The sequence below is a fragment of the Cebus imitator genome, unplaced genomic scaffold (assembly GCF_001604975.1).
Source record: "Cebus imitator isolate Cc_AM_T3 unplaced genomic scaffold, Cebus_imitator-1.0 Scaffold248, whole genome shotgun sequence".
In the NCBI taxonomy this organism is placed as follows: Eukaryota; Metazoa; Chordata; class Mammalia; order Primates; family Cebidae; genus Cebus; species Cebus imitator.
In genome coordinates, this window is record NW_016107563.1 from 2582058 (window position 1) to 2604461 (window position 22404).

The 22404-nt window shown below is 41.2% G+C and overlaps 1 protein-coding gene across 3 annotated transcripts in view; it reads left to right on the plus strand.

The window, feature by feature from the left end:
• The window catches only part of ZWILCH (zwilch kinetochore protein), a 42120-nt gene that overhangs the window by 10562 nt on the left and 9154 nt on the right, over positions 1 to 22404 (plus strand). For 2 of the 3 annotated variants that reach the window (XM_017498664.2, XM_037727922.1), the window contains 12 exons: positions 156 to 226; positions 571 to 726; positions 2917 to 2988; positions 5537 to 5630; positions 6112 to 6161; positions 8390 to 8495; positions 9307 to 9386; positions 12044 to 12200; positions 12698 to 12726; positions 14826 to 14962; positions 16068 to 16163; positions 18203 to 18315. In XM_017498664.2, the coding sequence (XP_017354153.1) occupies positions 156 to 226; positions 571 to 726; positions 2917 to 2988; positions 5537 to 5630; positions 6112 to 6161; positions 8390 to 8495; positions 9307 to 9386; positions 12044 to 12200; positions 12698 to 12726; positions 14826 to 14962; positions 16068 to 16163; positions 18203 to 18315 (1161 nt within the window). Of the gene's footprint in view, positions 1 to 155; positions 227 to 570; positions 727 to 2916; positions 2989 to 5536; positions 5631 to 6111; positions 6162 to 8389; positions 8496 to 9306; positions 9387 to 12043; positions 12201 to 12697; positions 12727 to 14825; positions 14963 to 16067; positions 16164 to 16734; positions 16981 to 18202; positions 18316 to 22404 lie in introns of those variants that run through there. The other variant, XM_017498666.2, reaches the window with a different exon arrangement.

Here is a 22404-nt window from a genome sequence, read left to right on the forward strand (position 1 = left end):
TAAAAACATTTCACTTACCTGTGATTTAGAATTTAATTTTAACAGTTATTTTGTTGAGCTGCTGTACACTCTGAATTTGAGGAATTGCAGTTTTCTAGCTCTAACAATGTAATTTTGAGTTGTGCCTTTACATTTTTTCCTTTCATTTCCTACAGCTGATAAAAATTATTCTGTAAATCTTGAAAACCTAAAAAATTTACACAAGAAAAGGCATCACTTGTCTACTGTAAGTGTTTTGCTTCTATCCATATTATTTTCTTCAAATTGTTACCAACCTGCCTTCCTAGTGTACAGGGTTTTTTTGCGTTCCTAAGATGACTAGATATTTTTCTGTAGTATGAAAATGTTTATGTTTATTTTCATATCAGCTAATGACCAACATTAAAATACCTTCTTACCTGTTAACTAATCTTTGTGGTTTAAAAGAACTGTCTTCTTTTTCCATTTGGGATAAAAGTATGGCATATGTGCTTTTTCTTCTTTTGGGACAAGGATCGAAATAGTTCTGGTAATGGACCTTTGGCCATGTGGAAGCACAGCTAAATGGTCTGCTGGGTGCAATCTTTTCAGGTGTCATCCAAAGGCTTTGCCCAGTACGAGCTCTGTAAGTCCTCTGCCTTGGATGATGCAGTCACCGCATCACAAACTGCGATCACTTTGGATATTTCCTGGAGTCCTGTGGATGAGATTCTTCAAATCCCTCCACTCTCTTCAACTGCAGCTCTGGTAAGAGTGGGCCCCGTTTCCTTGTCAGGTTCATGAGGCTCCTAAGTGTTGACTGACTTGCTTGTTGCTGGTGTGCCATGCTTCCAGCCTCGGCACTTTTGTGAGGCTCGACAACTCTAAAAGGGCCACCTTGCCACTAACGTGTCACCAGGGCAACCAGAGAAGGTTTTGTTAGGTGATCTGATCTGTCAGTTGCCCTCAGCCCTATAGTAATGCAACTTAAGAATTTTCTGGTGATAAAGTGTCTTGAGTGGTGGCTCAAGAGGGATTTTTTTTTTTTTTTTTTTTGAGATGGAGTTTCACTCTGTCACCCAGGCTGGAGGGCAGTGGCGTGACTGTTGCTCACTGCAGCCCCGAACTCCTGTGCTCAAGCAATCCTCCCACCTCAGCCTCCTGAGTAGCTGGGACTGCAGGCACATGTCACTAGACCTAATTTCCCAAGCTGGTTTCAAACCAGCTCAAGTGACCCTCCCACCTCCACCTCCCAAAGTGGCTCACGCTAGGATTATAGTCATGAGCCACTGCGCCTGGCCCTATTATACTTAAAAGGGTGGAGATAGTGGTAACACATCAAGAATCATCATAATATTAAGCCCTTTCACTGTATATTTATTTATTTATTTTGAGATGGAGTCTTACTCTGTCACCCAGGCTGGAGTGCAGTGGCACAATTTTGGCTCACTGCAACCTAACCTCTGCCTCCTGGGTTGGAGCAGTTCTGCCTCAGCCTCCCAAGTAGCTGGGGTTACGGATGTGCACCACCATGCCAGGCTAATTTTTGTATTTTTAGTAGAGACGGAGTTTTGCCATGTTGTCGAGGCTGGTCTTGAACTCCTGACCTCAGGTGATCTGCCCACTTCGGCCTCCCAGAGTGCTGGGATTACAGGCGTGAGCTACCACGCCTGGCCTATATTTCTAGGAATCTGTCTTAAGAAATTAGTCAAAATTGCTAACAAAACTTCGTGTGTAAGAATAGTGCAGTGATACAGCTGTGTTTCCAAAATACTGTAAACAAAACCAGAATGTTCAGTAGGGAATACTTAAAATAGATTTTTTTTTTTTAAGTTGGAGTTTGGTTGCTCTGTCTCCCTGGCTGGAGTGCAGTGGCATCATCTCGGCTCACTGCCACCTCTGCCTCCTGGGTTCAAGCAATTCTTCTGCCACCACACCCAGCTAATTTTTTTTTTTTTAAGAGATGGGGTTTCTCCATGTTGGTCAGGCTGGTCTGAAACTCCCGACCTCAGGTGATCTGCCCCACTTCGGCCTCCCAGAGTGCTAGGATTACAGGTGTGAGCCACCGTGCCTGGCCATGGATAATTATATTCTTTATACTTTTCCTGTAATAGGAATTGACATACATTGGCATTTATGTTACTCTTTTTCTTTTTCTTTTTTTTTTTTTGAGACAGTCTTGTTGTGTTGCCAGGTGCCAGGCTGGAGTGCAGTGGTGCGATCTCAGCTCACTGCAACCTCCGCCTCCTGGGTTCAAGTAATTCTCCTGCCTCAGCCTCCCGAGTAGCTGCGACTACAGATGTGTACTACCACGCCCAGCTAATTTTCATATTTTAGTACAGACGGGGTTTCAGTATGTTGGCCAGGATGGTTTCAATCTGTTGACCTGATGATCCGCCTGCCTTGGCCTCCCAAAGTGCTGGGATTACAGGCATGAGCCACCGCGTCCGGCCGCTCTTTTTCTTTTTTTATGTTTGCAATCTTAGGTTTTAAGACGTCGGCCTCAGGCTAGGACAGCACACTATTGGTTTAGTTAGAAGGAGTCTAATAAAGAGATTTAATGGGAGACTTCATTTTGGTTTGTGATAATCTAAGTTATCACTGAACCCTGAGATATATTTATTTAAATTTCTCCTGCCTTATCCTCCTGGAAATTCCTTGGGAAGAGGCAGGAGAGCATGTGAGGAGGGCAGTTGTTCCACATAAGTACAATTGTTTGTGGCATAGCAAGAGGATACAGTGGTTTTAATTTAGGTTATTGGATCAAGATGGCAAAACCTGTAGTATCTCTCAGTAAGATGTGCTAAATGATGTGTTGACCTAATTTTTCAATTCATTGATCCTTTATGAAATATATTTTTTAATGTGTGAAGGATAGTTTGAAATGCAGGTATAACACTTAATGTAGAGAAGATGGGAACAGTCGTGGAAAACTGACAGACTTTGGAAACCTTTCAGAATATTAAAGTGGAATCGGGAGAGCCCAGAGGTCCTTTGAAATATCTCTACAGAGAACTGAAATTTCTTCTTGTGAGTATCCTTCTAGAATTCCCTTCCTGAAATCTCATGTTTTTATAAAAATATGTGCTATTACTGCTTTTACTTAGGTTTGAGTTCTTTAGAGTTTGTTCAGATGTTATGTATCCATTAGATGCTCTGACAGTTTGGGCAGTTTAATTTTACTTATGTGGTAGTTGTCCTTAGAATTAACGGGAGCATTAGGTGGTTACTAACTATAGTTCTCCCCCCCTTTTCTGCTGGAATGTTTGATTTTATTATGATCAGCTGCCAATTTATTCCAAATGCATATGTAAGACTGGGTGTGTTGGGTCATGCCTGTAATCCCAACACTTCAGCATTACTGCCTAGGTGGGCAGATCATTTGAGGTCAGGAGTTTAATACCAGCCTGGCCAACATGGCAAAACCCTGTCTCTACTAAAAATAGAAAAATTAGCTGGTTGTGGTGGTGGGTGCCTGTAATCCCAGCTACTCAGGAGGCTAAGGCAAGAGAATTGCTTGAACGTGGGAGGTGGAGTTTGCAGTGAGCAGAGATTGTGCCACTGCACTCCAACCTGGGCAACAGAGCAAGACTCCATCTCCAAAACAAACAAACAAAGCATATATGAGCTGCTTGTTTGATAGCTGAGATTTTGATTGATGCTAAAGATTAATGAGCATGCGTTTCAAGAATTTTGTGCTTCAGTAAGTTTAGCTCTAGTCTGCAAATATGATCTCAAGAGAGTACCTCATTTTAATGCAGTAGAAATTCCGAATGTCTTAACCTGTCATACAAAGCCAATTACAATCCAGCTGCTGTCCTACATTTTTTCTTTTGTTTTTACATTTTTTTAAATATTTTTTTGTAGAGACAGGGTTTCTCCCTATGTTGCCCAGGTTGGTTTTGAATTCCTGGGCAAGAAAATGACATGATCTAGTTAAGAATTCCTCTATCACAAGGACCAAGGATGGATTCCTAGGAAAGAGAAAATAAAACATTTCTCAACAGAAATGCTATCATCCCCCACTCCCAGAATGGTCTTTAGAAAAATGTAAAGATGACTGGGCGTGGTGGCTCATGCCTATAATCCCAGCACTTTGGGAGGCTGAAGTGGGTGGATCACTTGAGGTCAGGAGTTCAAGACCAGCCTGGCCTACAAGGTGAAACCCCATCTATGCTAAAAATATAAAAAAATTAGCTGGGCATGGTGGTGGGCACCTGTAATCCCAGCTACTGGGGAGCCTGAGGTAGGAAAATCACTTGAACCTGGTAGGCAGAGGTTGTAGTGAGCTGAGACTGCATCACTGCACTCCAGCCTGGGTGACAGAGCAAGACTCTGTCACCAAAAAAAAATAAATAAATAAAAGAAAAAAGAAATAGGTCTTACTGAAGTGAAATATGAGATTTCTAGCCTGGGAAATTGAAGTAATGGTGGAACCACAGACAGAAATGGGGGGTTTTGAAAGAGGATCTAGTCTGAAGAAGATAGTTTCATTTTCAACAACATCAAGTGTTGACAAAGATGGAGAGAAATCAGAACCCTCATACACTGCTGGCAAGAATGTTAAAATAACTCTGGACAAGAGTTATACTTTGGCAGTTCCTCAAAAGTTAAATATAACTCTACCCAAGAGATGCAAAAACATGTCTACACAAAAACTCGTATGTAAATGTTCATGGAAGCATTACTCATAATAGCCAAAAAGTAGAAACAACTAAAATGTCTGATGAATGAACAAAATGTGGCATATCCACACATAGTGGGAATGGAATGCTATTTGGCAATAAGAAGACAAGAACTACAGGAAGTAGATTAGTGGTTGCCAGGGGCTGATGGGAGTAAGAAGTGAGTGCTGATAGGTAGGTGCAGGGTTTCACTTTGAGGTGGTGAAAATGTTTTAAAATTAATTATGGTGATGGTTGAACAACCTGGTAAACATACTAAAAACCACTGAATTGTACACTTAAAATAGATGAATTTTCCTGCCAGCCTATGGCTCCCACATTTGAGTTGCAACTGAAGTTCCACATTGTTCCACTGGCTCTTGTGGCCTCACTTGACTGCTTAAGTCCACTGAGATATTGTATGTATGTGCATACATATTTATATTATTTTAAGATACACTTTCACTTACTGTTTACATGTACGCACCCCCAGACCATTTCATTTGTCTTATCTGTCTGTCTTTACCAAAGTTACAAGCATCTCCAGGGCAAACCCAGTATCCTCAGTCTTAAGTCCTCTGTGGCACCTATGCACATAGCATCATTGTTCAGAGCACCATCTTTGGGATCAGACCACTGGGTGTATACCCTGGCACCATCAGTTACTAATTGCATGACCATGTGCAAGTTACTGAACCTCTCTTAGCCTTAATGAGTTGAGAATAATAATATCTACTGTAGAGTTTCATGAGGATTAAGTAACATGTGCTATATATAAAGCACCACAGCAGTACCTGGCATGTAATAAACACGCAAGAAATGTTACTGCAATTAACATTGTGATAACATACATCCTTATCGATAAAACAGTGTTTTCTGCTAACAAGTTTTTGGGGTTTTTAAATCTCCCGTAGGTTTTGGCTGATGGTTTGAGGACTGGTGTAACTGAATGGCTCGAGCCTCTGGAAGCAAAATCTGCTGTTGAACTTGTGCAGGAATTTCTGAATGGTGTATTACTTGTTTTTATTAATTGAGAATTTATACTTGATATGTTCATATATGTTTCTCTTTAGGCTTGATATTCTTTTTGATTGGTATATATTCAAAGCTATGAGATCTGTTATGGTCAGAGGGACAGCTTTTGTTCTGAATTGCTAACAGTAGAGATCTAAGTCATTGTAAGAATTAATAAGATTTAATTTATATATGAGACTGAAGGAAACAGAGATGAAGCAGTAGTCTTTGAATACCTACCATGTGCCTGATGCCATGTGTCAAGGGCTTTTCTGTTACCTCAGTTTATCCTCACACCCTGCCTGATGGGTGTCTATTATAACCTCCTCCAAAGAGTTCAGTGATTTGCTAAAATCCCCACTTACATTCTAAAATCTCCACTTATACCCCATTTACCATTTGAAAATAGGATTAGGATGGAAATAATTTGGAAAGCAGAAAAATGAAGAGCTAATACACTTTTGCCAATTTCTAGACTTAAACAAACTGGATGGATTTGGTGATGCTACAGAACAAGACACTGAGGTAAGTAATTAATATTGGTTAGAAATATACACAGAAATAGCATGCATTCATTCATTCATTCATTCGTTTATTTAGAGACAGAGTCTCGCTCTGTCCCCAAGCTAGAATGCAATGGTGAGATCTTGGCTAACTATGTAACCCCTGCCACGCAGGTTCAAGCAATTCTCCTGCCTCAGCCTCCCAAGTAGCTGGAATTCCAGGCGCGTGCCATCACACCCAGCTAATTTTTTGTATCTTTAGTAGAGATGGGGTTTACCATGTTGGCCAGGCTGGTCTCAAACTCTTGACCTCATGATCCCCCCACCTTGGCCTCCCAAAGTGCTGGGATTACAGGCTCGAGCCACCGCGCTGGCCAGAAATAGCTTTTAAAATTCGGTTATGCCGACATCTTTCATGTTGTACCCTCACAAATGGATTTGATATATCAAGACAGCATTTAGGGGGAGTTTTTGTTGATCTTTAATGTCAGCACTGGTTATTGTTTTCCTTAAGAACGGATAAATATATATATATATTTTTTTTTGAGACGGAGTCTTACTCTGTCGCCCAGGCTGGAGTGCAGTGGTGTGATCTTGGCTCACTGCAACTTCTACCTCCCGGTTCAAGCAATTCTCCTGCCTCAGCCTCCCGAGTAGCTGGGACTACAGGTGTGTGCCACCATGCCTGGCTAATTTTTTGTATTTTTAGTAGAGACAGGGTTTCACTTGTTAGCCAGGATGGTCTCGAACTCCTGACCTCATGATCTACCCACCTCAGCCTCCCAGAGCTAGGATTACAGGCGTGAGCCACTGTACCTTTTGGTACCAACAGGTACAGTGGCTCACGCCTGTAATCCTAGCTCTGGGAGGATTTTTTTTTTTTTTTTTTTTTTTTAAGACAAAGTCTTGCCCTGTCACCCAGGCTGGAATGCAGTGGCTCCATCACAGCTCCTTGCAGCCTTGACCCCCAGGGTTCAAATGATCCTCCCACCTCACCCTCCTGAGTAGCTAGGACTACTGCTGTGCAACACCATGCCTGGCTGATTTTTAAATTTTTTGTAGAGATGGGGTCTCACTTATTGCGTAGACTGGTCTTGAGCTCGTGGGCTCAAGTGGTATCACCTACCTGCCTTGGCCTCCCACAGTGTTGGGATTACAGGCATAACCACTGTGCCTAGCCAGAACTGATAAATATTTTTGAAGAGAACTGATATATATGTATTATTCATTGCTCAATTGCAGAGAGGTAGAAATGAATATGTTAATATAAGATGGTTCTAGTATCATATATTAATATACTGTAAGATGGTGCTGTTAAACTAGATATATTCTCATCTGACAAGTAGGAAAATGGAGACCAAGTAATTTGTTCTTTTTTTTTTTTTTGAGTTGGAGTCTTGCTTTTCTTGCCCAGGCTGGAGTGCAATGGCGCGAACTCAGCTCCCTGCAACCTCTGCCTCCCAGGTTCAAGTGATTCTCCTGCCTCAACCTCCTGAGTAGCTGGGATTACAGGCACCCGCCACCACGCCCAGCTAATTTTTTTGTATTTTTAGTAGAGACGGGTTTTCACTATGTTGGCCAGGCTGGTCTTGAACTGCTGACCTCAGGCGATCCACCCGCCTTGGCCTCCCAAAGTGCTGGGATTAGAGGCTTGAGCCACCACACCTGGTGGTAATTATTTTTTTTACATGGAAGGAAAGCTGAATGCTCACTTTTAGGCACAATAGTTTTAAAACAATATTAAGGGTTTTGTTTTTCACTCTTGATTTGTATCTCCTCATTAGTGAATGAAGTTGTAGAAAATGCATTCATGTCTGTGTGTGTGTTCATGAATCCATAATTTCTCAGAGCAGCATTTGAAAGCTTAAATTATTTCACTTAAAAAAAAAAAACAGGGCCAGGTGTGGTGGCTCACGCCTGTAATCCCAGCACTTTGGGAGGCTGAGGCGGGTGGATCACGAGGTCAAGAGATCGAGACCATCCTGGTCAACGCGGTGAAACCCCGTCTCTACTAAAGCTACAAAAAATTAGCTGGGCATGGTGGCGCGTGCCTGTAGTCCCAGCTACTCAGGAGGCTGAGGCAGGAGAATTGCCTGAACCCAGGAGGCGGAGGTTGCGGTGAGCCGAGATCGCGCCATTGCACTCCAGCCTGGATAACATGAGTGAAACTCCGTCTCAAAAAAAAAAAAAAAAAAACTGAGTATTCTCTGAAGCTTGCTTCTTTTTCAGGCAGTGATGCTTCTTTTTCAGGCAGTGAAGCATGACGCCGCTGCAGTTGATCGTTCAGTCAAGCGTCTTTTCGAAGTGCGGAGTGATCTTGATTTTGCTGAGCAACTGTGGTGCAAAATGAGCAGTAGTAAGTGTCCATCAGGATTCAGATTTTTCCTTTTTTTTTTTTTTCTTGGAGACGGAGTTTCGCTCTTGTTACCCAGGCTGGAGTGCAATGGCGCGATCTCGGCTCACCGCAACCTCCGCCTCCTGGGTTCAGGCAATTCTCCTGCCTCAGCCTCCTGAGTAGCTGGGACTACAGGCACGCGCCACCATGCCCAGCTAATTTTTTGTAGTTTTAATAGAGACGGGGTTTCACCATGTTGACCAGGATGGTCTCGATCTCTTGACCTCGTGATCCACCCGCCTCGGCCTCCCAAAGTGCTGGGATTACAGGCTTGAGCCGCCGCGCCCGGCCTTTTCCTTTTATTTCTTAGGTTTAAGTATTTTGGAGATAATACAGTGTGTACCACTATTATGTGGACGTCTGGTTCATTCTTTATCCACTTCATTTCTGATAATACGTTGGTACATTCTGCTTAAGAATTGTACTAAGACAAGATAATTTGTAGAATTATCCTTTTCTCTGCCTTTTTAAGACTTAGGTAATTTTCATGCTCTGCTTATATGAACGAAAACATATACCTTAGGGAAATTATTAGAAAAAGGAAAAGATATTCTTTAGTATTTTACTAAGCATGTTATTTTTTTGGCAATCTGACTTTATTTCTTTACAAATGCATTAAATCTTTTTTTTTTCGCCTCTTTAATTTCTCTTTCCCCTACCCATGAAGTACAGATTCTTGCCTTCTACTTCATTTGTGTATCCCTAAGATTAATGATGTATTTGATCTGTAGAAATACCCTGAAAATAATGTTCCACTGACTTGTTTCCCAAGGTGTGATTTCATACCAAGACTTGGTGAAGTGTTTCACATTGATCATCCAGAGTCTACAACGTGGTGACATACAGCCATGGGTAGGTTTTGTAGTATGTGTCAGATCATTTTCTCAGGCTCTGAAGCTGACTGCCTGCGTCTGAAGTCCAGCTCTGATACTTTCTAGTTGTGTAAAGTTGGGCAGATTCCTTTACTTTTCTGTGCCCCAGCATTCTCATCTGTAAAGGTAAGAATAGTATCTACCTCATAATGTTCCAGGATTGGCTAATGTTATCCACGTAATGCACCTTGTGCCTGGCATAGTTAAGTGCTCAGTAAATGTAAACTACTGATATTGTCATTGTTAAGTGTTGCTGTGAATGAGCATGCTCATATACTACTGATGAGAATGGAAGTTGAGATATTCTCTAAAAAGCAATTTTGGTAATGTATTGAGAGCCTCACAATGTATCATGGCCTTTGAACCAATAATTCTTAGGATGTATCCTAAGCTCATACTCAGAAACATGTATCAAGAATTTATGTATCAGAATAATCATTGCAGTCTCATTTATATTGGCATCAAATTTTAAATGACCTAAATTTCCCTTGCTAATGGAACAGCTAAGTAAATAATGATATATCTACATATGACATGTGTATTAGTTGCTGAAAAAATGATGCTGACAAATAATGTGGAAAAATGCTTACAATATTCAATAAAAAGGAATATGCACGATTGTATACAAATGTAACTTTTGGAGAGAAAAATCTGGAAACAAATTTGCTAAAAATCGTAAGAGTAGTCATCTATGGTGGAAGGGCTGCAAATGACCTTTTCCAGTCAGGCACGGTGGCTCACGCCTGTAATTCCAGCACTTTGGGAGGCTGAGGCAGGCAGATCACTTGAGGTCAGGAGTTCGAGACCAGCCTGACCAATATGGTGAAGCCCTGCCTCTACTAAAAGTTCAGAAAATTAGCTGGCTGTGGTGGCCGGCACTTGTAATCCAAGCTACTCGGTAGGCTGAGGCAGGAGAATTGCTTGAACCTGGGAAGTGAGGGTTGCAGTGAGCTGAGATTGCGCCATTTCACTCCAGCCTGGGCAACAGAGCAAGACTCCATCTCAAAAAAAAAAAAAAATTTTTTTTCCAACTGCATTATATCTCTACTTTATGAATTTTCCTCAATGAATTTGTGCAACTTTTTATAGTCAAGAGAAAGCTAAGTACAAAGTTAAAAACAAAAAAGTTATTTAATAAGGAATCGTTTTAGGTAATATGACTGCCAATTCATAATTATAAAAGTTATAAACTTTTATAGGTATGAACAAAGATACTTTCCAGAGTAAAGGCATGCAAGCTCTGCTTAATTGGGCATTAGTGATTCTAGCCATTTTAGTTTTAGCCATTGAATTTTTCTCTTGAGAGTTTCTGTGTTTATGAGATGTTTACAAGTATAATCTTAGCATGTACTGTGAGTGCAAAGTGAAACTAGTTATGTATATATTGTAAAAAGACCATGCAGAAAATTATGATGAAAGTTAGAGAAATAGAAAGTAGTGGGAAAATGACAAATATTTTATATGTACTTAAAATTAACATTTGGCATACACATTGTAAATTCACATCTCTTTTTAATTTACAATTATCAAGTTCCTATGTTGGATATTGTAGCCAATGAGGAATTCTTTATGACACATGCATGGACCATTGAGGGGGTTTGTTTTACTGCGGCAACAGGTTTTTGGTGAAGATGAAGTTGTTCAGTTGTGGAAAAGATGCCATAAAGCACTGAAATCAGCTAGGAGAAGAGAGTTCCTAGTTGTAAATTTTCAAAGGAACAACTCTGACTTCTCTTTGGTGGAATTTTATCTGGGGATAAGTTTTAACCCTTCTTAGTTACTTTGGACTTAAACAAATGAGAAAGGAATGGCATTTTATTATTTTAGTTTATGTTTTATGTTTTTTTTTTTGTTTTTTTTAAATGACTCAGAGTCTTGCTCTGTTGCCCAAGCTGGAGTGCAGTGGTGCAGTCTTGGCTCACTGCACCCTCTGCCTCCCAGGCTCAAGCGATTCTCCTGCTCAGCCTCCCAAGCTGGGACTACAGGTGCTCACTATCATGCCCAGTTAATTTTGTATTTTTAGTAGAGATGGGGCTTCACCATGTTGGCCAGGCTGGTCTCAAACTCCTGACCTCAAGTGATCTACCCTCCTTAGCCTCCCAAAGTGCTGGGATTACAGGTGTGAGCCACTGTGCCCATCCTAGGAATGGCATTTTAAAAACTGATGTTCATGCTGGGTGTGGTGGCTCACACCTGTAATCCCAGCACCTTGAGAGGCCGAGGCAGGTAGATTACAAGATCAGGAGTTCGAGAGCAGCCTGGCCAACATGGTGAAAACCCGTCTCTACTAAAATTACAAAAATTAGCCAGGCGCAGTGGTGCATGCCTGTAGTACCACCTGGAGCAGGAGAATCGCTTTAACTCAGGAGGTGGAGGTTAAAGTGAGCCGAGATCGTGCCACTGCGCTCCAGCCTGGGCGATAGAGCAAGACTCCATCTCAAAACAAAAAGGAAACAAACCCCAAAAAACTGATGTTCATAATTTGGGGAGGTTTGGTCAAACAGTTTATAGTGTTAGGAGACCAAGAATGCAAGCTTGTAATTTTTATCTTGTAGCTACTGTAATTAGCTTCTCTTTTGTTTGTTGGGTTTATTTATATCTTTGTTCATGGTTTTATAAAATTTTCTCGATTTCTAGCTCCATAGTGGGAGTAACAGTTTACTAAGTAAGCTCATTCATCAGTCTTATCACGGAACCATGGACACAGTTTCTCTCAGTGGGACTATTCCAGTTCAAATGCTTTTGGAAATTGGTTTGGACAAACTAAAGAAAGATTATATCAGTTTTTTCATTGGTAAGTCTCTTTCCTGGCTCAAAAGATTAAAAAAACATATCAGTTATCAGTCACAGATATTCTCAGATTTTCTCTTTCTGCTTGCCCCTCATCATCTGTAGTCCTTCCTGGCTTTGTACTTGGTTCACTATGAGATGAGCTTTTCCCTTCTCTGGCCTTTGTTCCCCCCCCCCATAAAGATATCATATTCATTATATCCATAGTTCTTATTTGTTTTTAGTTCAAACATTTGAGGTTGTAGGAAGTTAGTATTGTAAATTAATCCTTTTATGAGATGCTGTTATAATACCCTACACTTGGTTGTTTTTATGAGGGAGAAGCTGTGATCATTTTAGGGTATTATGGTATCATATGCCAGAACACTTGGCCTTTTGTGAGGAACTGTTTAGCTTGACAATCTCATTCATGTATGAACTATAAAAAATTCATATAGATTTCTTAGCATGTAATAGAAAATACCTAAAGTTTTTCTGTATGTATGTGTTTTTTCTTAATAGGTCAGGAACTTGCATCTTTGAATCATTTGGTGAGTTTCTTTTTTTATTCCCACATTGGTTTTTCTTTCAGTCATTCTGTGTGCAGTTATTAACTGCCAATAATATGCCAGCCACTGTCTCAGGTCCTGGGAAACAATTAAGACACTCAGTGCCCTTAATTATTACTGCCTAGTAAGAGACAAAAAAGTAGCCCATTCAATATCAGTTCTCGTGCTGTATAAATTTGTGATACTCAAATTTATATAAATTTATAGTTATATCCTTCTCAAGCCAATGTGCTACCACACATCTCATCTATCTAGAATAGTTAGGGAATTCATAGATTCTATAAAGTTTGTTTTATATATATATATATTTTTTTGTGTGTGTGTGTGTGACGGAATCTTGCCCTGTCGCCAGGCTGAAGTGCAATGACGTGATCTCGGCTCATTGTAACCTCTGCCTCCCAGGTTCAAGCGATTCTCCTGCCTCAGTCTCTGGTCTAGCTGGGATTACGAACATGTGCCACCACGCCCAGCTAATTTTTTGTATCTTTACATAGATGGGTTTCACCATGTTGGCCAGGCTGGTCTTGAACTCCTGACCTTGTGATCCGCCCGCCTTGGCCTCCCAAAGTGCTGGGATTACGGGCGTGAGCCACAGCGCCTGGCCTGTTTTATATTCTCCTTGCCCATTTATATTATACTTGAAAGTTTATTTTCCTAATAATTTATGATCTTTAATATATTGGTTCAAAAGATACTTCTAGGTTTCAGGGTCATCATTATGAACTTTGTTATATTTTCCTCACCCATTCAGAAACTTTAGAAGGTTGAATAGTACCTGTACCGACCCTTGACATTCACTGGAAGATCCTTTTGAAAATGAATTTATAGTATCAATTTATCATTTCTCTCATATAAAAATACAATATAGAGACTGGGCGTGGTGTCTCACACCTGTAATCCCAGCACTTTGGGAGGCTGAGATGGGCGGATCACCTGAGTTTGGGAGTTTGAGACCAGCCTGACCAACATGGAGAAACCCTGTCTCTACTAAAAATGCAAAATTAGCCAGGTGTGGTGGTGCATGCCTGTAATCCCAGCTACTGGGGAGGCTGAGGCAGGAGAATCACTTGAACATGGGAGGCAAGAGGTTGTGGTAAGCTGAGATTGCACCATTGCACCAGCCTGGGCAATAAGAGTGAAACTCCGTCTCAAAAAAAAAAAAAAAAAAAGAAAGAAAAACTAGCTGTATCTTTTGTGCAAAATAGACTCAACTAGATTCTTCTGTTGTTTAATTTTTACTATTCAAATTTTTAAACATTTTATTAAGGGTATATATTTTTAGTGGAAACATATTCTAGCAAAAACCACACACACCACACACACACACACACACACACACACACACACACACGGTCCTCTATGTCTGTGGGTTCTACATTCATGGATTCAACCATAACTTACTATAACTTTTTTACATTATAAACTTTTAAATTTGTCTAAACTTTTTGTTTTTGTAATAACACTTACACATTGTTCAGCTATGCAAAAATATTTTCTCTTTATGATCTTATTCTGTGAGCTTTTCTCTATTTTTAACTTTTTTTTAATGTTTAAGAAACATGGCTCACGTCTGTAATTCCAGCACTTTGGGAGGCCAAGACATGCCGATCACTTGAGGTCAGGAGTTTGAGACCAGCCTGGCCAACATGGTGAAACCCCATCTCTACTAAAAATACAAAAATTAGCTGGGTGTGGTGGCGGGCATCTGTAACCCCAGCTACTCAGGAGGCAAAGGCAGGAGAATTACTTGAATCTGGGAGGTGGAGGTTGCAGTGAACCGAGATCACACCACTGCACTCCAGCCTGGGTGGCAGAGCAAGACCCTGTCTCAAAAATAAAAAAGACCACTGTAATATGTGTGATCCATTGTTGACTTAAACAGTTATATGGTACATGACTATAATTTAGTTTGAAGAATAGTATTGAAAGGTGGGAAATTCTATCTAGCTGCCATTTTTTTTTTTTTTTTTAATCTCTATTATCAAGGATCTAAATTTAGGTGTAGCAGGCATACCTATGTTCTTTACAAAGGTTACACTAGTGCTTTAAATCCCTGTTTTGCTTATATTTTTTCGTTCCAGGAATACTTCATTGCTCCATCAGTAGATACACAAGAACAAGCTTATCGTGTCCAAAAACTCCACCATATTCTAGAAATATTAGTCAGTTGCATGCCTTTCATTAAATCTCAACATGAACTCCTCTTTTCTTTAACACAGTAAGTATATCTGTATTCTTTACTTATATAGACATGTATTCTCTTCTGAAATAGTTACAGCCTAAATATGTGCAGTTTTTATTACCAGTTAGGGTAGAAATTCTTCATCCTGTCTTTACAGTAGTGTGAGTCTAAGGCAATGCTATAGGCAGGAAAGGCTTTGGATTCAAAAGGAATTAGATTTCACATTGGCCGTGCCACTTCCTCAGGAAGTTTCCCTCACTGAATCCTGTTTTCTCATCTGTAAAAAGGATCTAATAACCTCATGTATTTGTGGTAAGGATAAAATTATGTAATGTGTATAACATACCTGTCACTTAATAGGTGCTTAGTAAATACTAGTTCCTTCTTTTCTTTAATAGCCCTGTAAATTTGGGTCAAAATAACCTTGCGAGCCATCTAAATGATAACGGAATCAAATAGTATCACTAGACTTCTGTCGATAGCTTTGCTGTGATTGTAGAGACTGCTCTAATTTGAGATTCCAATTAGTTTGACTAGAGGTAATTTGGAATAATTCCCAGGCACGGACTGCTGGTATCTTATGTGCATTTGAGGCCTCAAACTAGGAAGGCAGCTGTCCAGTGGAAGGACTGGGTTTCTGGGAGGAAATGTACCATCACACTTTCCAAAATTAGAATTTGCCTCAGTTGTAAAGGGGAAAGTGTGAAATCATTATTGTTTATAGAATCTCAAAGGCTTCTCTTTCCCCCATTATATACCAGTGGGATGAATGAGTTAACTCTAATTCCTTGGACTCTGAAAACCATGGAAGCTGTGCTTTTGTTTCTCCTCTTCCTCTTTTTATGGTTTTTCTGTAACCTCTTCTCCCCACTGAAGTCTTTCTTTGGGTTCAAATATATTTCATATTTATGAGAAATATGTCTGTTAATTTTTTTAAAGTGAATGAGATTTGTTTTCAAAGAAAAAATATAACCTAAGTTTACTTTGGGGGGTTGTTTTGTTTACTTTTGTGGCTCTAAAAGTATTTGCTGTTTTAGTTAGTGGTACTGAATAAAATATTTCCCTTACAAGCTTTAGACTACCAGAAAACCATTATCTCAAATGTCTTTTTTCCAAAAGAGGTTCAATTTTGTTTTTTTAGGATCTGCATAAAATATTACAAACAAAATCCTCTTGATGAGCAACACATTTTTCAGCTGCCAGTCAGGCCAACTGCTGTAAAGAACTTATATCAAAGGTAAGCAATTTTGGCTAGGCATGTTGGCTCACACCTGAGGGTCTCCAGCCTAGCACTATGGGAGGCTAAGGTGGGAGGATAACTTGAGCCCAGGAGTTCAAGACCAGCCTGGGCAACCTAATGAGATCTTATCCCTATTAACTGAATTATTAAATTGCTTATTTTTTTATCTTAAGTCCAGCCATGATCCTAGGCAATTTCAGTGTTCATATTCATTAGGGACCTCGTGACCTTCATTACCTTTGAAAGCTTAATCATCTGTGGCCATACCCTGAGAGTCCTCCCTCTCCCTTCCCTCAGACCTCTGTCTAGACTGTGTAGCCTCTAGTCTCTCATTTGCCTCTGTGTTACTCTTAGGGGAAAATGACCAGGATAGTGATAACAGGGCTTAGGATAGGACTGGGAGTGAGAAGGGACTGCGAGGCTGAGATGACATGGTCATCCACATGGACACGGAGGTCGCCTCCAATGCGGGTCTCCCTGCCTCTTCTCTCAGCATATGATATTCTTGAAATTTCTCTATATTATGGCCACTCTATTTATACCCTCCCTCTGTTTATTTCCTTCTTAGCCAAACTCCCACACTCCCCCTCAAATTGCTCTGGCAAAGGTTTCCAATGGCCTCCTAATTGTCAAATCCAGGGGATGCTTTTCAGTAAGATAATGTTTTCTAGCTGCTTGTGTAATTAGTTGGCACGCCAATTCTTTCTGCCTCAGTAAACACTTGTAAGGCTGTTTGGAATTCAGCACTGTTGCTTTCTTGACCTTGTCTCCTTAGTTTCTTTGCCATAGCATCTGTCTTAATTTGAATTCTACCTCTCTGGCCCACCTGAAGGGCTTAGTTCTCTTTTCAAGTTCCTCTTCCTCTGTCGCTTTTCACCAGAACTCTACCCTCTGCCTTCTTTTCTTCTTACTTCCTATCTTCCATGGGTGATTGCATTTATACCCAAGGCTTCAGCTTGTCTAGGTTAACAATACTTCATAACTCACATCTCCAGTTTCTCTGAGCTTCAGACCCATCTTTCTAAATGCGTATTAGCTGCGAATCCCCAGCTTATTGAAGTAGCAGCTCAAATTCCAAAGCCCAACACCTCATCCTTTTCTCAATGCTTTTTCCTCCAGTGGCCATGATTAATCTCTACCTAATGCCCACAACAAAAATCTAGTGCTTATCCTCCACTCAGTCCCTCGCTCCTTTAAATGGTTACTGACAGCCTGGCAACATGGTGAAACACTGTCTCTACAAAAAATGTAAAGATTAGCCAGGCATGGTAGCATTTGCCTGTAGTTCCAGCTACTAGGGAGGCCGAGGCGGGAGGATTGCCTGAGCCTGGGAGGCAGCGAGGCTGTAGTGAGCTGTGATCATGCCACTGCACTCCAGCCTGGATGACGGGGCAAGACCCTGTCTCAAAAAAAAAAAAAAAAAAAAGATGACTGAGTCTAGACCTTGGTAGCTCTAGAATGTGTCCCCTTCTCTACACCTTCACATCATCATTACTTTGTTTCACATCTGCATCATTTCATACCTGGACTGTGGTAAAATCCTTTTTCCTAACTGTGCTCTCTGCCTCTGTTATCTTTCTTTTCTGTGTCATTGCCAAAATGTTCACATCCCATCAGGACGTCCTCCTGTTTAAATGGCTCCTATCACAGGGATGCTGTGTTACTGCATTTCTTCAGACATTCCACACTCTTAACCCTTGGTGTCTACTCACGCTTCGTTCCTTCATCCTGGACCTTATCTGCCTGCCTGACTCCATGTTATTTCATACTCAGCACAAACATCACAGCCTCTGAGGATTCTTTCCAACTCTACAATCCCCAGTCCGAGTTACCTTCCTGTCTTCTGTTTTCCCCAACACACCTAGTATTTCTCTGTTGTAGCATTTTTTTTTCAAATGGTTATTTTCATTCTTGTTTTTCTCCCTCTCTTGACTATACACCTCATGGGTGGGAATTGTTACCTGTTTACCTCTTTGTCCTCAGTGCTTTTCACATGAGGACTTCACTGATTTTTCTTTTGTTGTTTTATTCTTAAGTGAGAAGCCACAGAAATGGAGAGTGGAAATATACAGTGGTCAAAAGAAGATTAAGACAGTTTGGCAGCTGAGTGACAGCTCACCTGTAGACCATGCCAATTTTCACAAACCTGGTAAAGATGGTTTATAATCTGTTCAGATAAATAATTCCAATAGAAAATAAACTAAGTCAGGCTAGGTGCAGCGACCCCTGCTGTAATCCCAGCACTTTGGGAGGCTAGGGCAGGCAGATGGAGCTCAGGAGTTTGAGACCAGCCTGGCCAGCATGGTGAAACCCGCATCTCTACTAAAAATACAAAAAATTAGCCAGACATGGTTGCGTGTGCCTGTAGTCCCAACTACTCAGGTGGCTAAGACACAAGAATTGCTTGAACCCAGGAGGTATAGGTTGCAGTGAGCTGACATAGTGCCACTGCACTCCAGCCTGAAAGACAGAGCAAGACTCTGCCTCCAAGAAAAGAAACTAAATCTTACTAGAAGGGATTGTTATTATAGCTCTTGTGCCCAGTTTTAAATAATTTTCCTGAACTCTAAGTGTAAAACATTTATTCTTTAAAAAAGAAAACTGCTGGCTGGGCACGGTGGCTCGTGCCTGTGATCCCAGCACTTTGGGAGGCCAAGGTGGGCAGATCACGTGGTCAAAAGATCGAGACCATCCTGCCCAACATGGTGAAACTCTGTACTAAAAGTACAAAAAATTGGGCAGGCGTAGTGGCTCATGCCTGTAATCCAGCACTTGTGGGAGGCCAAGGCAGGCGGATCACCTGAGGTCGGGAGTTCAAGGCCAGCCTGACCAACATGGAGAAACCCCATCTCTACTAAAAATACAAAATTAGAGAAGCGTGGTGGTGCATGCCTGTAATCCCAGCTACTGGGGAGGCTGAGGCAGGAGAACCGCTTAAACCCGAGAGGCGGAGGTTGCAGTGAGCTGACATAGTGCCACTGCACTCCAGCCTGAAAGACAGAGCAAGACTCTGCCTCCAAGAAAAGAAACTAAATCTTACTAGAAGGGATTGTTATTATAGCTCTTGTGCCCAGTTTTAAATAATTTTCCTGAACTCTAAGTGTAAAACATTTATTCTTTAAAAAAGAAAACTGCTGGCTGGGCACGGTGGCTCGTGCCTGTGATCCCAGCACTTTGGGAGGCCAAGGTGGGCAGATCACGTGGTCAAAAGATCGAGACCATCCTGCCCAACATGGTGAAACTCTGTACTAAAAGTACAAAAAATTGGGCAGGCGTAGTGGCTCATGCCTGTAATCCAGCACTTGTGGGAGGCCAAGGCAGGCGGATCACCTGAGGTCGGGAGTTCAAGGCCAGCCTGACCAACATGGAGAAACCCCATCTCTACTAAAAATACAAAATTAGAGAAGCGTGGTGGTGCATGCCTGTAATCCCAGCTACTGGGGAGGCTGAGGCAGGAGAATCACTTGAACCCAGGAAGTGGAGGTTGCAGTGAGCCAGTTGCACTACTGCAGTCTAGCCTGGGCAACATTGTGAAACCCTGTCTCAAAAACACAACACACATGCACGTTGTGATTTTTATGCAACTGTAATAGTCGACACACACACACACACACACACAATCATGTTTTATGTAACTGTAATACCTAGAAAAATTTAGTGTATAATCACAAAAGAATGCTTTTTCTCCTTACTTTGTATAGAGAAACTTTTACTAATAGAATTCAAACAATATGGACATAGGAGTAAAAATAGGTTGTAAGATGGAAATGCTGATTCATACTTAACACTTTTGTGCACTGGTTAAAACAATGATATTCTATGATATTCTATCATAGTATCTTCTCCATGGTTGAAATAAGGGTTGAGATTTTTAGTATTCTGCCACAGATGGTCCATATTAGGCAAAGAATGTAAGCCCCTTGTGTAATTCGCTAGCCTCTCAAGTCTTCCTCCTTAAGGAAGTACCTTTTAAATTCATATCTGCATGCACATGGGTTATTTGGTGCTGTTGTCTCTTGTTCATATAGGTCTTAAATGCCTCCATTTTAATATGTAAGGATTATTTGAAAACAATCTGATAGTTTTCAGATAGAATCTATTAATTAGATTTCAAAGGCCTATTCTGCTGGGAACACAAATAGTTTTATTTTACTGATAACTTGCAAAAAATATTTCCAGAAAATGTTTGCTCTCCTGCCCCCCAAGTACTTTTTTATTTAGGTGTAATGGAAATTTCTGTCAGTTAGAGGCTCTGTTCATATAGTTGAACTCTAAAAGTCATAACCAAACTGAATTTTTCTGAGAGCCATCAGTTAAAATTATGCTGTGTTGGTGGATCCCAAGATGGCCGAATGAGAGGCAGCTCCGAAAAGCAGCTCCCAGTGAGAGAGACACAGAAACCAAGTGGTCTCCATAATTCCAAACGAGGTACCAGGTTTTGTAAATCTAGTTGGACAGTGGGTATAAACCAAATAGGGCAAGTTGAGACAAGGCGGGGCACTGCCCCACCCAGGAGGTGTGTGCAACCGACTGGAGGACCAGGGGATCTCCCCCTCTGGGACTTCGGTTCAGATACAGCGCTCCACCCAAGCCCTCTACAACCCACAGAACAGGAGATCTTCACCGGGCTGAAAAGCCTCAGTGAGCTGCCTGAACAGCACAGAACAGCAACTTCAGCCGACACTGAGGCTGTCAGCATAGATCTAGGCAGAAGTGCTGGCTGACGCGAAAGCCAGAAAGCCAACTGGATGGATCTATTCTCCCCACAGAGGGAAGGGGAACTGAAAACGGGTAAATAGCCCATACGGCAGGATGGGCTTCCCGGCCCCTCAACAAAGCCCAGCTGACTGAAAAAAACTCTCATGCCAGAGTTTCGCACCTAGAGAGTGACCAGGAACAATCCAGCTCAGTGGGGGGAGGAGCAGCTGCCATTGCAAAAGTTGGCCTAACTTTCCTGAATAAATAAAAGACACAGCAGCTCCACTAAACTTGTGGCAGCCCAGCAGTGCCTATGCAGGCAGACAAAGGAAAGGCTGCCTCCACAAGCAGCTAATCAAAACTATAAATCCAATGAGGTGGGAAAAAACCAGCACAAGAATGAAACCATCAAAAACCAGAATGCCTCTCCCCTGCCACGACATCACAACTCCTCACCAGCAAGGGAACAAAGCTGGACAGAGAACAAATTTGACAAACCTACAGAAGCAGGCTTCAGAAGATAGATAATAACAAACTTCTCTGAGTTAAAGGAACATGTTCTAACCCAATGCAAAGTAACTAAAAACCTTGAAAAAAGGTTAGACGAAATGCTAAGAAGAATAATCAGCTTAGGGAAGAACATAACTTGATGGGGCTGAAAAACACAGCACAAGAACTTAGTGAAGCATACACAAGTTTCAGTAGCTGAATAGATCAAGCAGAAGGATATCAGAGATTGAAGATCAACTCAATGAAACAAAACGAGAAGGCAAGAAAAGAGAACAAAGAGTGAAAAGAAATGAACAAAGCCTTCAAGAAATATCGCATTATGTGAAAAGACCTAATCTACACTTGATTGGTATACCAGAAGATCATGGGGAGAATGAATCCAAGCTGGAAAACACTCTTCAGGATATTATCCAAGAAAACTTTCCCAACCTTGCAAGGCAGGCCAACATTCAAATACAGGAAATACAGAGAACACCACAATGATACTCCTCTAGAAGAGCAACCCCAAGGCACATAATTGTCAGATTCACCAGTGTTGAAATAAAGGAAAAAATACTAAGGGCAGCCAGAGAGAAAGGTCGGATCACTTACAAAGGGAAGCACATCATACTCACAGCAGATCTCTCAGCAGAAACCCTACAAGCCAGAAGACAGTGGGGCCAATAGTCAACATCCTTAAAGAAAAGAACTTTCAACCCAGAATTTCATATCCAGACAAACTAAGCTTCATAAGTGATGAAGAAATAAAATCCTTTACGGACAAGCAATTGCTGAGAGATTTTTGTCACTACCAGACCTGCCCTACAAGAGCTCCTGAGGGAAGCACTGAACACAGAAAGGAACACAATTAACAATATTAACATTAAATGTAAACGGACCAAATGCCGCAATCAAAAGACACAGACTGGCAAATTGGATAAAAAGCCAAGAACCATCATTATGCTGTATTCAAGAGACCCATCTCACGTGCACAGACACACATAGACTCAAAATAAAGGGATAGAAGATTTACCAAACAAATGGAGAGAAA